This window comes from Sinohyriopsis cumingii, chromosome 9 (assembly GCF_028554795.1).
Source record: "Sinohyriopsis cumingii isolate HCF-2022 chromosome 9, ASM2855479v2, whole genome shotgun sequence".
Taxonomy (NCBI): Eukaryota; Metazoa; Mollusca; class Bivalvia; order Unionida; family Unionidae; genus Sinohyriopsis; species Sinohyriopsis cumingii.
The window spans coordinates 19,526,062-19,541,694 of NC_142969.1; the positions used below are offsets into that span (position 1 = coordinate 19,526,062).

Genomic DNA, 15,633 nt, shown 5'->3' on the forward strand with positions numbered 1-15,633 from the left:
TACCATTTCTCCTAAAAATATACATATGCAATGCATAGTCATAAACCTACTAAAATGTGGAGACGGAAATCACTGACACGATGTGAAGGTAGTATTTTCTCATACACAGACACACCCACCCAAAACTACGGCGCAGAGGTTTGGCACAGTATAATAATAGAAAGCCGCAGTTACAATCAAAATGAAGCAAATAAACATAAACAATATCGTATTGGACTCTTGATGTAACGGGGAGTGGCGGTCGAAATATAAATAATCAGATGAGCCTAAGTGTTTACATTCAAAAACTTGGCTGGCGAAAGGTATGAATGGATATCGATTAACTTGTAAGCGCTTCAGGTTTCAAAACAGCTTATCCTAGCGATTGTCAGAAGGTAAATGGAATTTGTAAAAGATGCAGGGGATTTGAACTATAATATAAATTGCAGAGGAACAAATTATCTATCATTTTTTGAGTCATTTTAATAAGATGTTTGTTTGTTTGAACTCCTTAATTTTATCCAAACGAGTAATTTTTTATTGCGAAATGTTATAGAGAATACTACTATTACTACCACTTAATTATTATTATTATTATTAGTAGTAGTAGTAGCTATACTATTTTTCATTTCATTCAAAGATTTGTACAGATTAATATTTAAATGATCTTTACTGATTGAACAGTCATTATCTTTTGCACACCATTATTTATAGAAGCGCAGGGCAAATCTGAGACGTCTTCGGTTGGGTGTCCATCACGGTTCAGAGGTTTCTTAGTTAAATTCAAATCATGAATATTGTACCATTACGTTACAACAATATATGTGAGAAATATCTTTCAACGTATTATGCGTAGTTGAACTTGCAAGTTGTTCACGCGATTAGTCTCCTTAATAGAAACAGATGTTAATGTTGGACAATTAGTAATAAATTTGTTACTTTTAGCAAAGAAAGAAGATCAAGATCAATTCAAACAGAATATTTTTCTGTCAATCATAGGAATTCAAAAGCATTCATGGAAAATATTATGGTTTTCCAGGAAAGAGTTTGTCCTTCAAACTGCGGTTTAAAATCGGTAAAGTTGTGTGTGTGTGTGTGTGTGTGTGTGTGTGTGTGTGTGTGTAGTAGGGGGAGGATAAAAATTGCGGTGGCGAAAAGATAGCAACTGAAGCATTAGTTAACGGCGTGAGTTTAATTTGTCTTTCGTTTTTCTTTTGATATCATTTAAGAAGTCTTCGGTCTGTGCTAGTTGCGTTTCCGTTTATAGTTTTATTAGATACTAGTAACTATTTGTTTGATGAAGGGGACTAGGTTTGGGATAATTCATCTCAAATTGATTGATTAGTAATTTATTAGGAATAGGGATTGTAATGTTCAATATTCGTGAGACTTTCCGGAAACATGGACTAGCCTCGCAAAACGGACCAAACCCTCTCCCCCCCAACAAAAAATAAATAAATAAGGAATTACTGTTATATTGTGACGTGTAAGCTTGTTGTCGTTTGAGACAGGAATAATTTTGTGTGTTAGTTGTTTGGATCAAGTTTTGTAGCACGTGATATGAAATACTTATCTGCGGCCTAGAAAAGAGTACTGATAAATTATATGAATGTGAAGCAAGACAATCCACACAAGGCTGAAATTAGTCACGTGGCTGTATCATTGTTAGTTGATTAGAGAATTTTTCTTGAGGTTCGTGGATATTTCTTGTTTATTCTTTCGTCAGACCCCTGCCGTGTTACGAATATTGAAAGTCGTTCGTTTCTGAGATGTAAAGTTCGTAATGTTTTATAAGTCCTAGTGATCCCAGATACATCTGCTGCACAGCTTTTATTTTCACACTGAAAATAATTCATTCCATTTCCTTTAGATAAATAAAGGATCAAAATGTGTTGCAACGGTACTTGCGCACTTAGCACGCTGGTTCTTATACTGCTCATTATCAGTTTCCTACTGGACATGTCGGGTTGTTTTACCAGTATGTGGTACTTGACTGGAGGCAAACAAACGCTCCTCTACTCTGAAATCAGTGTCCTATTATACGGTGGCATCTGGAGTGACTGCATAGCGAGTGAATTCTTCACAACATGTGAACGCAAAGAAACGGGTAGGTTACATCTATCTTTTTATGTATCGCATAGCCTGTCTAATTGTTTCCCTTTCCGCTTCTCTTCCAGTTTCTCGGTATGCTTGCAACAAGGCTGATCAAATTACTCAGTCATATATGTACAGTGTCGAATTCTAAATACATACAGTGTCGAATTCCAAATACGTACAGTGTCAAATTCTAAATATGTACAGTGTCGAATTCCAAATATGTACAGTGTCGAATTCCAAAGGGTAATCATAGTTGGACTTTGGCGAGGTTTAAATAGAAAACTCGCATCTAAATAACTGTTAATTTTTTAAAAATATTTTTTAATCTTTTGATATTAAGCCTTGTCAAGATGTTTTCCAAAGCGCGTGCTAAATATGAAAATTGAACAGTACATTTAGATATGTGAAAGCCCTATTTTAAATAATCGAGATTCTGTTGAAGAAAGGTATGTAATCTTTTCGAAGTAAAGAAACTTGGTTTTATTATGTTAAAATCCCTTGATATTTTGGCTGTTTTAATACTGTTTTTGTCTGATACGATCAGTTATAAGATGATAAATAGGAAGCCAAGCCTTAAACATTCATGGAACTTTATTAGGTTATGAAGATGGAAAATATTTTGCCATCGAATTGATACGGTATAAAGTGAGGAGCCACAGAACTTATATTTTAGTCAAATAAAACAACTATTCCATAAATTAGCCCTATATTCACCTCCACAGTCAGACATACATTAGCCCTACCTTCACCTATACAGTCAGACAATACTTAACCTTACATTTTCCTTTATAGCTGGACATAAATTAGCCCTACCTTCACCTCCACAGTCAGACATAAATTAGCCCTGCCTTCACCTCCACAGTCAGATATAAAAGTAGTCACTTCACCTCTATAATCCGACAAATAATTAGCCCTACATTCACCTTCACAGCCAGATATAGCCTTACCTCCACCTCCATATTCGGACATAAATTAGCTCCCCCTTCGCCTCCACAGTCTGACAGAAAGTTAGGCCAACCTTCACCTCTACAGTCAGACATAACGTAGCCCTACTTCACCTCCACATTCAGATATTACTACCTTCACCTATACAGTCAGACGTAAATTAGCCATACCTTCACCTCCACAGTCAGACATAAATTAGCCCTACATTCACCTCCACAGTCAGAGATAACCTATTCTATTGATGAATTATATTGGTGTTTTGGTTTCCAAAAGCTAAATACAGCACGTTTTCAAAATCTGATTGTTTATGTTTTTAGAAATTGAATCATACCATCCATACTTTTATCATATTTTTCATCTATGTCGTCACTTGCATAACCAATTTGATGCATAAATTTGTTGCATTATATAGCTGATTAGCTTGGAAGTTATCTCTACATCTCCTTCGACCGCTCCGGTGGCCTAGTGGTTAGAGCGTCCGCCTCGGATGCGGGAGGTCGTGGGTTCGATCCCCGGCCGAGCCATACCAGAGACTTTTAAAAAATGGTACTAACAGCTGCCTAGCTTGGCGTTCAGCATTAAGAGGTTAGTATTAGGACTGGTCGGCCTGGTGTCAGGATAGTGTGACTGGGTGAGACATCATGCTACATGTCTGCGGCATGATGCCCCAGTGCTAGACATCACTATAAACTGCCGCATTGCAGAAATCGTAGCGATATGACTGAAAAATTGTTAAAGCTACGTTAAAAATAAAAAATCACATCACTACATCTCCTTCAGTTTAATAATCAATACCACCAACAAGTTTTGTCGCTGTTTCCTTGTAGAAAAACTTAAAGACATCGAAACTTGTTTCCTAAACTCTTAAATCTTAATTTCAAAAAGTTCGGAAATTACCAATAATCGGATTTTAACACAGAAATGTTGATTAAGTCGGAATAAACCCGAAGCTTTATGCATACTGGAAATCGAGTTATGACCCGTAAGTTTAGGTTATGAATATCAATCAGCCGTCAAAGAAAAGCTTGATTTTCCGTTCTTTGTTTTAGACTGGCTAAAAGCTGTCAGGGCATTCTCTGTTTCTGGGTTCCTGTTTTACTTTGCTGCAGTCGTGGTGGTTATCGTCCAGTTGTGCTCAAAGCCCAAGAAGAAAGCCCTGTATATTATATCCGTCTGTCTCACGTTTTCAGGAGGTAAGGATATGAGACAGAAGCTTTAAAGTTGATACAATACGTCACTCTTAAATAAGTGTATATTTTAGTATCGTAGTACATGTATACTCACTAACGCACACTAAAGTCATATTCATATTGTTGACATTTTCTGAACATTTATAAGTTTACAATTAATTAACAATATTTTAAACTTTTATCACACCCATATAATTAAAACAAAGTCAAGTAAGTCTCCATGGGGAATAGTTGATTGTTTTTGTTGCACAGTATTTGGTTGATGGCAAAGCTAGTTTCACAAAGCGAGTCCGAAATTAGTCCAGAAGTGTCGGGTTACATCCTGACTATCAGTAATGTACTTAAAATTTTGAAGTGACCCATACAACCGACTTGACCCATACAAATTTGAAATATGCAGGATTTCAAAGGTCGTTCATAAACGTGTTTGCAAGAAGTATCGAACTTGGTAGGTCTGGAAGAACCTTTGTGCAAAATAATTTAAATACTAAAATACTAACGGATATGGCATACATAATATTACCTTCAGCAAAGCCACACACGCACACACACGCACGCACGCACACACAGTCATTAACTGTTGGCACAGGTGCGTCTGGCTTCCTGGTAGCAAGATGACTTGCACAGGTTTAAATTAGTATCAATATTGAAATATTTGAATGATCCTTACTTTTATAGTTTGACTATCTCTTTTTGTCAAAAGTCCTAATAGCGAATGAGAAATGAGAATTCTAAAGCCCAGAAATGAAAATAAATTTTGTAATTCTATTTGTTGTAGTAGTAAAGCTGTATTCATACCTGACAACAACAATCATAGCTGAGAATGGATTTAAGCAGACCGCCATGGTGTACGTGATTCAAATACATGTACTATATATAGTTTATTTATACTTTAAAGTAGAGAACCATGCTAAATGTGTGTCACGTGGTATATTAATCCAGTTGTAAGACTTTATCGGTAGACATATTAAATAATTGATTTTGAAAATAAATTTACTTTCTTTCCAATGTTTCGAATAAACAACATTGCTACACGAAACACGTACTATGTGATAATCTATGTAATTTGATCGTTGAAGTCCACTATAAGACATTTCAACAGGATAGTTTAAGAAAATGCCTAATGGTGATATTTTTAACAAACGACGTGTATTTGTTTCTTAAAAAAATGAAACGACACAAAATGCACTGTGATTTTTCAGAACATCTTTTCAATAGAACACCTTGAATTATATACAATCATGTCAAGATTAGATAAAGAACAGATCAGATTAGAAAAGCTAGAATTGACAGGGGCGGATCCAGAGCTTGTCGGAAAAACCAATGCAAAAGCTACACTAACATAATTTTATATTTCTAAAAAATTAACAAATAAATAAATACCTTCTTCACTACTCGCACATTATATTAGCAATCAGAGAAAAACACGTATCAAGACATATTACAGACAAACCTGTCTTGAAAGCCTTCTCTATTAAGCAATTACCTGGGTTCAGATGTCACTAAATGAGGTCTCATCCACCAAATTCTCGTATACATAAACCCCGTATAGGTAGACACGTGTCTTACATTTTGACTGGTTAAGGGAGGGTTGTCGGTATTGCTTGAAATTTTCAAGTTACTCTTTCATGTAAAAACAAACTTTCTGTTAAGGAATTAAGATCATAGACTTATTATTCTTAGCAACTGATTTGTAATTCTATTAATAATGATAAAAATATTAACTTTCCTTTTATCCATTATCACAAATGTAACGGTTAAGTTTTCTTTGAATTTAATTCTATAAATAAGACTTTTCAACGGAGTACGTATTAAGATGATAGTGTTAGAACTGGTCGACCTGGTGTCAGGATAATGTGAGTGGGTAGGACATCATACTACATGTCTGCGGCATGATTCCCCAGTGCTAGGCATCACTATAAACTGCCACACTGCAGACATCGTAGCGATATGATTGAAAAATTGTTAAAGCTACGTTAAATGTCCAAATCACACACACACACAAACACACACACACCGGAGTGCAGCGCAGGAAGCATACGAAGCTTCCTGTAGGTCGATCGTTCTCCTGACATTTTTTCGGGTTCTTCCTCCACATATTATACTAGTCTCCGTGTATCGTGTGCTAAAAATAACAGTTAAGCCCAGAACAACAAACCATCTTTCTTAAACATTTTATCTAGTTCAGTTTAAAGAACAAAAAAATGCTTCTGATTAATCATCTAAGAAATTTAAAATAAACCTCTCATGTCAACAGGTAGATGGAAAAAAAGAAGCAATGAAACATCAAATTAATTTTATTAAAGTTACGTAACCGAAATGATTATACTGAATTACATTCCTTTTATATATATATATATATATATATATATATATATATATATATATATATATATATATATATATATATATGGGTCCATTCGAGTGGTCTAAAGCGCTCACCGTTACGGATCACTGCCATCTCACCTCTGTCTGCATGGGTTCGAGTCTAGGATTCAGACAATGGGTATGTGAGAAAGCTTGCCAGTTGCTTCTCGTAGGGTCGGTGATTCTTCCCGGGGTTTTCCCGGGTTCTTCCACCATCATTAATACTGGCCGCCATGCATATCAAATCGTGTGCTGAAAAATGGCGCTAAACCCAACAACAACAACAACAACAGATATATATATATATATATATATATATATATATATATATATATATATATATATATATATATATATATATATATATATGATATTAGATAAGATATCCGTAGAGTTTCAAATTTGAAATATATGTCAACATCACTCGAAATAATCGTTAATTTTTATTTAAATTATCTAATCCTCTCAGCTTTCTAAGGTAACGTATGTAGCCAAAAACATAATGGTTTATCGATATAGCTATCATTTTGATTTCGCATCTGCAGGTACTTAAAATTAGCAACTATAAGGCTTCCTATGAAGAATCAGGATACACTTTAGAGGAGACCTAACACACTGGGACATGTCCTTTCTACTGACAGGCAATAAATAAATTAAAAAAGTAATAAGAAAACAAAAGTCAAAGGTACATCATATGGGCGTTAGGTACTATGTACAGTTAAAGTAAAGTTTAAGATGGATCCCTTCTAAATGAAATGCGTATGATGAAATAATTGTGCTTAAAAGCGATCGAGTTATCAACAACTATTTTTACACGTGTTCATACTTAAAATGCCCAGTTTTATGTTTTTGTGCCTAAATTGTAAATTTTGCACTTTGAAAAGTTGCTTCTAGTGACACTTTCTCCAGCCCTAAATCCGCTCTGTATCCTTTGCTGAGAAAGGTGTTAAATCTTTGTCATTTATCGCACCTGTAGAAATACATTTTATTTAGTCTTTAACGCTGATACTCTAGTCTGTTTTTTTCTTTTGTAGCGATCTGTGCAATGATAGCTTTCGTACTATACGTTGTAGAGGCGACAGGTATAGCAAGGGAGTTCTTTATTGGCTTCTATATCACTGTTGCTGCCTTCGCTTTCGGAATCATTGCCGGGATGTTGGAATCAATCAACCTTATAAAGGCCAACTGTGGCAAAGTGGAGGCATCAGACTAGAAATTCGCACGGTTCTCTTGACGTTTGTGCATACAGCAAAGAGAATTTTGGATATTTCGTGCAGTATGACATGGAATATGTATCTGCATATTTATAACGTTTGTGATAACAACTATGAAGGTCATGTACTTAATCAATAGGTAAAGGTCATTACCTAATCAATAGGTAAAGGTTATTTAACCTAATCAATTGGTAAAGGTTATTTAACCTAATCAATAGGTAAAGGTTATTTAATCTAATCAATTGGTAAAGGTTATTTAACCTAATCAATAGGTAAAGATTATTTAACCTAATCAATTGGTAAAGGTTATTTAACCTAATCAATAGGTAAAGGTTATTTAACCTAATCAATTGGTAAAGGTTATTTAACCTAATCAATAGGTAAAGCTTATTTAACCTAATCAATTGGTAAAGGTTATTTAACCTAATCAATTGGTAAAGGTTATTTAACCTAAACAATAGGTAAAGGTTATTTAACCTAATCAATAGGTAAAGGTTATTTATGAAAATCTATTAATGTAGGAAAGACTCGGCTCATTATTTTCATGTGCAATAATTTGTAATCATCATCATCATCATTATTATCATCATCACCAACGTCATAGGCGACAGACACATTGCATTCATACTGTTTAGTCTGCTTGGTTCTCACTAGTTTATGTAAATATTATATTATTGGGAAAATGTTGTGGTTATGTCGACATACTGAACACTTTAATTTTCTGGAGTTTAGTAGGCAACCTGATGAAATTTACTAAAGTGGGGACGTTGAAATCATCAAGGCGCCAAGAATAAAGAAATACGATATACAAGTAAACGAAAGAATATTACAAGATTGATTTGCTAACGATATATAGGTTTCATTCAAATGTAAGAAGTACAGTGTTGGTTCTTTTTCTGTTGGAAACAGCGAGGTCTCTACATGATCACCTTTAGAAATGTGATATCTGAAAACAATCTGAAGATTTATGTAGTCTAGGAACATTTCATTGCATGTAATGCCACGCAGTCGTTGTATGGTTACACGTCAAAAACTAATTAGGTGCATGTTGCTTTTACAAGTGATTGAGGCAACTGGGGGGAGATGTTATTTTGTACTACGCTTCTTGATCATTTCCAATAATCTCACCGTTGGATACATATTCTTCTTCTGCCTACTTTTAAGATTATTATCGAGACTGCTAAATTATTCATATATTTTCCAGTGGTAGAAACTCCTGGTCATGCTTATCAGTCTTCCTGACATTCGAATAAGATTATGATACCATAATTCATTATATGGAATTTTTCTGACATAATGTCCTGGAATACAGATTGTTGGGGTTTTCAAAAAACACCTGATAGATAAAACAATTCCATAAGGATGGCCTTAGACCGAATCAACATTTGAATTATTAGTAATAACGACAAAATCAAAAAGAGTTGCCTGTCGGACATTACATCCGAAGGCTCATAATGTGTTCCATGTTTTATAACTGTAATTCTATCGAAAAGAAAACTATCAAACAGCATGGACCCGTTGAATCATCTTACTCTAATTTCATAGAGGCATTGTTCAGTGGATTGGCTTAAAGGTTCTAATTTCATAGAGGCCTTGTTCAGTGGATTGGCTTAAATGTTCTTATTTCATAGAGGCCTTGTTCAGTGGATTGGCTTAAATGTTCTAATTTCATAGAGGCCTTGTTCAGTGGATTGGCTTAAATGTTCTAATTGCATAGAGGCCTTGTTCAGTGGATTGGCTTAAATGTTCTAATTTCATAGAGGCCTTGTTCAGTGGATTGGCTTAAATGTTATTTCAAGGATGCCTTGTTCAGTGGATTGGCTTAAAGATATATCCTGATGTCAATGGCTGTGAACTGTCAAGTGATATTGCTCTAAACAAAATTTACACATTTAGTATTTGGTAAATTCCGCAAACTGTTTTCTTCGGTTCCCAGTTGGTTACCAGCGGACTTGGTCAGTATCTAGTCGATCTGATTCCACTGTAATTTCGGTCATGCTTTGTCTGTATCAACTCGCTCGTTTTAAAATGTACGTTTGGTCATGCTCGGTTTGTATCGACTCAGTTTCCAATGTACATTTGGTCAAGCTTGGTCTATATCAGCTCTTTAGCGCCCTGACCGTAACTTGAAACCACTTGCTACATCCCCCGTCAAATCTACGATCAACGCTCAAACAATCTTGCCCTCAAAATTTACACAATACTCACAAGGCAACTCCTAGTTAACACAATGCTCACAATGTTAGCACATAGTTAACACAATACTCACAGCGTTAGCAGATAGTTGACAGTGTGCTCACAAGGCCTCACCTGGTTAACACAATATTCACAATGTTAACACACAGTTAACACAATACTCACAACGTTAGCAGATAGTTGACAGAGTACTCACAAGGCATCACCTGGTTAACACAATGCTCATGTTAACACATAGTTAACACAATGCTCACAATGTTAACACACAGTTAACACAATACTCACAACGTTAGCAGATAGTTGACAGAGTACTCGCAAGGCATCACCTGGCTAACACAATACTCAGAAAGTTAGCACATAATTAACACAATACTCATGTGATAAACTTTATCCAACCATGATTATTTAATCTTATAGTAGAAAGTTACCAGCTTACCGGTACATTTGTTCTTCAAGTTATTTTCCTTCAACAGTGAATGTGGTCAATCTGACTATTTGTACATTGTTTCTATAGACGTTGTCTGTTTATTACATTCAGTTCACTAGATATTTATATGAAGACGATATCACTGTTCTAAATTTTCAAGAATGTTAGTGTGCGATTCTAGATTTTGAGTAACTTTCTTCACTAGTTGATGTTTAATTTTTGGATGAAGTGACGGATCGAACGTCGAAAATATTATTGCATATACATGTATTTTAAGGAAAGCTGCGAAACTGCAGATGCATATTACAAAGAAAAGCAACCAGGAATGAAATGCTAAAGAGCTTACGGTGTAATAGAAAATGTATTTTGTGCTGCAATATGATTTCCTGTTGTCTAGATTGTATCAGACAAATATACAGTCTTGGCTCCATTAGCATGCATATACACACATGCATGATTATGTGATTATTTGAGGAATATATATATATATATATATATATATATATATATATATATATATATATATATATATATATATGCGGTAGGTTGCGTTTCGAACCACGGCCGAGTCACACCAAAGTTTTATAAAAATGCTACTAACAGGATTTTTATATATTATTTTCATCACGCTGATAAACTGGACGCTCATTTTGTATTCTTTTATATTTCGTTCCTTATTGTCTATGTATCAATACAGTGAGTTTCATATTGATAAACATTCTGTGCACAAATTCGATGACTATTAATGTTATCATCGCAGACGAACAAATGATGAAAATCATGGTGAGATGAGCGTTATTATTATATTAACCATAGAGGGCCCCGAGTGGCCGAGTGGTCTAAAGAGCTCACCGTCACAGATCATTGCCATCTCACCGCTGTCTGCGTGGATTCGTGTCTCAGTTTCGGCCAATGTGGGTATGTAAGAAAACGTGCCAGTAGCTTCTCGTGGGCTGGTGGTTCTTTTGGGGGTTTCCCCGGGTTCTTCCTCCACCATTTATACTGGCCGCCATGTATAGCCTATACTGTGCTGAAAAAAGGCGTTAACCCTACAGCTACAACAACAACAACATATTACCGATACGAAACAGGACTTCCTTCCAACATAATTTAACGTTCAACATGTCTAGAATATAGGGAAAAGATCACGTGTTCTCACAAGACTAATAATACATGTCTCTCTACAAAAATATTTTCAGGTCTAACAATTTATTGTTAAGCCGTTTTGGGTTTTTTTGTTTTCATAACTTGTTCTGCTCTCTGGGATGACTGATAATTCCACAGCAAGGCATGCTGTGTATTTCAAACTCGTTTAAAACGGGTTTTATCTGTTCACTTCACCACACACTGACGCAGGTGACTATAAAAAATGGGTGGATGTATCACTGGTTTGAGAATAACAAACATAGTTGCACTCAAACCAGTCGCAAGCTGTCACGAATTACTTGCGTTTTTATTGTTTTTTTTATTATTAAAAAACCCACATCTTTAACTTCGATATTTTTCTCTCCTAGTTAACTTTCCAAACTAATTACACACACACACACACACACACACACACATACATATATACATACACACATAGGCACGCATGCACACACACACACACTTTCATACATACATACATACATACATACATACATACATACATAACTACATACATACATACATACGTCAGATAATTGCATACTTGTGGAGTAAAGGCCCGAAAATGCTCCACCAACTAGAATTTAAAAAACCTGATCCGAAACCAAAACCACAAACAGTCTTCGTGGATATCGTAAACGGAAATTAACCTTGCAAAACTCTGGCGCACACGTCATGTGAGGAGTTGTACATGTTTAGTATTGCATACAGTTATTTTACAAAATCTTGGGTAATCAAGAATTCGAGCTTTTATAAATGTTTCAAAATCAGTCATTAGCGTGAGTTGATGCAATACTGTCCAGTGTGGGATCAATTGCATATATAGGACGATGGTGGGATGGTGAATGTTCTCTGGTAAGCAAGAAAGACCCAGCTGTTCAGATCTATTTTCTTTTGTCATGCAATGGTGCAGACAAAATTGTATAAGAAATATCTGTCACAACAGACTTCGCTAGCTATGTTTTATGCCACTGTTCTATTTTATAATTGTTTAATGTCACTGTTCTAGTTTATGATTGTTTTATGTCACTGTTCTATCTTATAATTGTTTTACGTCACTGTTCTATTTTATAATTGTTTTATGTCACTGTTCTATATTATGATTGTTTTATGTCAATTCTATTTTATAATTGTTTTATGTCACAGTTCTATTTTTTAATTGTTTTGTCTTTTCTATTTTACAATTTTTTTATGTCAGTGTTCTATTTTATAATTGTTTTATGTCACTTCCATTTTATAATTTTTTTATGTCACTGTTCTATTTTATAACTGTGTTATTCCACCTTTATATTTTTAATTGTTTTATGTCACTGTTCTATTTTTATTTATTGTTTCTTATTTACTTGCGTATTTATAGATGGTTCAGGGCACACCGAATGTTTTTCCCAGATTTCAGCTTCAATTGATCGGGCATTAATCAAAATTAAAAAGATGCTGAAAGAATAAGCGTCAAAGGCTTCTTTAAAAGAAAATAACATTTACTTGAATTGGAAATGTTTAAATATGAGATATTAATAACTCTGTATCTTTGTAATGTTCAAGGTAACAACAATGAAAAAAAAGTGACTCTAATGACATTAACATGTGCTAACTTAAATGGTTTTCATAAAACCACTTATAATATTTGAGTGGCACAGTCTGAGCCTTTAATGTTCTAGGCAACAATCATCAACATAAAACCCACACCAAGCTGTTTTTGTTTTATTTTAAAAGGTTTACCAGATTTATGGTAAAACAGTTGACCTCCTTATGTACGCATTCGAGTTGTCACTTCTAATATCAACTCCAGAAACCTACAAAAAATAAAATGGAGATGAAATCAAGAGCTCACATGCACATTGATAGTCCTTTTATTGAAGGGTCTTTTGTCGTCTGCTACATCTGTTGATGGAATAGTGAGAACACTTGAGTCGTTGTTACATTGACAAATAAAGAAGTGTGAAAGAACATTAGCAGCTGTACTATGATATAGTTTATTTCTTGTAATCAAAATTTAATAAATTGCAAAACATACCATTCATCCGAGACATAATTTTAACATTTGGGCCGGTTATTGTCAAATAGTACAATCCAGCAAAAGCAATTAAAGTTTCTTCTAGCAATCAAAGCCAGTAATCAATGTACAATATGAAAAATTTGAACAGTAAAGTTTATAGGTTGTCATTCGAGTGACAAGTTTGAATACAAATACTTGTTGATCGACAGTATACAATTAAATGACACTATGCAAAATATGAAATAATGTGGTACCGGTGTTATCAAAACTGAGCTATTTGGTACCGGTGGGTGGGGGGTGGGTGATACCTGATTGATATTTCATGAATTCAGCGAACTACACAAAAAGCAAAGAGTTTTCCTCATTGAAGGGTCTTTTTGGTTGCAATTATTTCAAAGGAGGCCATTTTGCATCATTTGAATCAATTTTACATGTCACAGCTTTTACAGATGTTCTCTTTGAGAATTTCACAAGCTATACATATTTGATACCGATACGAGTCATGGATGTATCCTGAAGGAGGGGTAAGCGTAATGGGAATGGGGTGTTGTTGGGACAGGCTTCTTCCTTTAAACGCCCTAAAGAAAGCGTTTCCTACAGTAAGTTTTCTTTAGAGGAAGATGGTTGAAATTATTACACGAGTGTCCTTAAAATGTCGCAGCATCGGCGAACTTCGTCCGCTAGGGACCCATCGGGGATTCAGTTGTACATACCTCTCGCCTGCGTATTGCCACTCTCGGCCCCTAAACGGTATTCAGATAACGTAAGAGCGGTATTGAATTGCAATCACCTCTTTGTATACCTTTTGCTTTGTTGCACAGAATAAAAGTCTTTCACGCCAGATACAGCCTCAAATTTGGAAAGCCATTTTACACCATGTCTAAATTACTCATCAATAGACTAGGGCAATGTTTCTCGTGATTCTCATTTGAGCAGTTCGCCATTCCTTCTTCATTATTAGGTTTTCTTTGATCAGAAAAAATTGACAAATATATAAGTATCAATCAATGATCATATTATTTGTTACAATATGTGGTCATGCACTGTACACATCCTATCTTCATGACCAGACTGTCACCGAAATCACACCTGTCTAAAAACATTTTCTGCGCATGTGCTAGCTCCGCACGTCTGATTCTTTCAATCTGTACACAACTTGTTCTTACATGCATACCTTACGGTGACTAAAACGTTAATAGGTTTGTTATAAATACGTTATTCAATCTATACTCCACTCTTTCATGGCTTACAACGATATTGCAAGATCCTATAAATTTATCATTTTGGAATATCGACCATTTGTATATTTTCTCCATGCCTGTGTGCAACTATTCTTTGGAATTATGAAGTCGGTAAGTGGATGTTAGAGTGATGGAGAAATACGTAAATAGTTGATTATTGTGAAATCTGGTGGCACCTGAACTCTTCAGTTTTCTGACCAACAATGATAGCACACTGCTATTTGTGACCTTTCCCTGACACCACACGACACAATTCAACCAATCCACGTAACTCATCATCGTCTTGCATGGTGTGCCGAGTATTGCTTTGCAAACATTACATTTTGCATGGCATACAATGACAACATTGCGAACACACAAGTAGTAGTGAATGATACGTTTGGAACAGTAAATAGCATAAGTGAGATAAAACTTTAATAGTATTTTGTTGGGATAATTAAGTTCTACGAGTTGCATGCTTACTAAAATATTTGAAGTTAGTTTAAAAACACAACTGATAACAGAGTTTTCTATTCGTAGGGCAACAGCTAAAGAAACGTAGAAGTCATGTAGACTGGTAATGCTTCGCTCTGGTTTGTGACCTGAGTTAGACTGGCACTTAGTAGGAGAGATATTTCAATACAAGCATCAATTTGTTAAACGGTCTGCATTATCTTGGATAGCTGCAAATCAATGCATCCAAAATCGTTGTAAATAGCTTCAAGTTACTGACACGTTAGTGCATCATCAGACTGGCATGCTGGATGAAATGTATAGTACAGAGACTTCTATTGTACTCGCAAGATGCCTGTCATTTGCACTGAACTATATTTGTCACACGAAATCAGTAATTGAG

General features: G+C 35.1%; 1 protein-coding gene across 1 annotated transcript; it reads left to right on the forward strand.

The window, feature by feature from the left end:
• The first annotated feature begins 290 nt into the window (after positions 1-290).
• LOC149791345 (uncharacterized) lies at positions 291-14,400 on the forward strand. The gene is made up of 4 exons (XM_089969888.1): positions 291-374; positions 1,850-2,086; positions 4,071-4,214; positions 7,613-14,400. The coding sequence occupies exons 2-4, from the start codon at positions 1,867-1,869 to the stop codon at positions 7,789-7,791; spliced, it is 543 nt and encodes a 180-aa protein (XP_089826014.1). The 5' UTR covers positions 291-374; positions 1,850-1,866; the 3' UTR covers positions 7,792-14,400.
• The last annotated feature ends 1,233 nt before the right edge of the window (positions 14,401-15,633 follow it).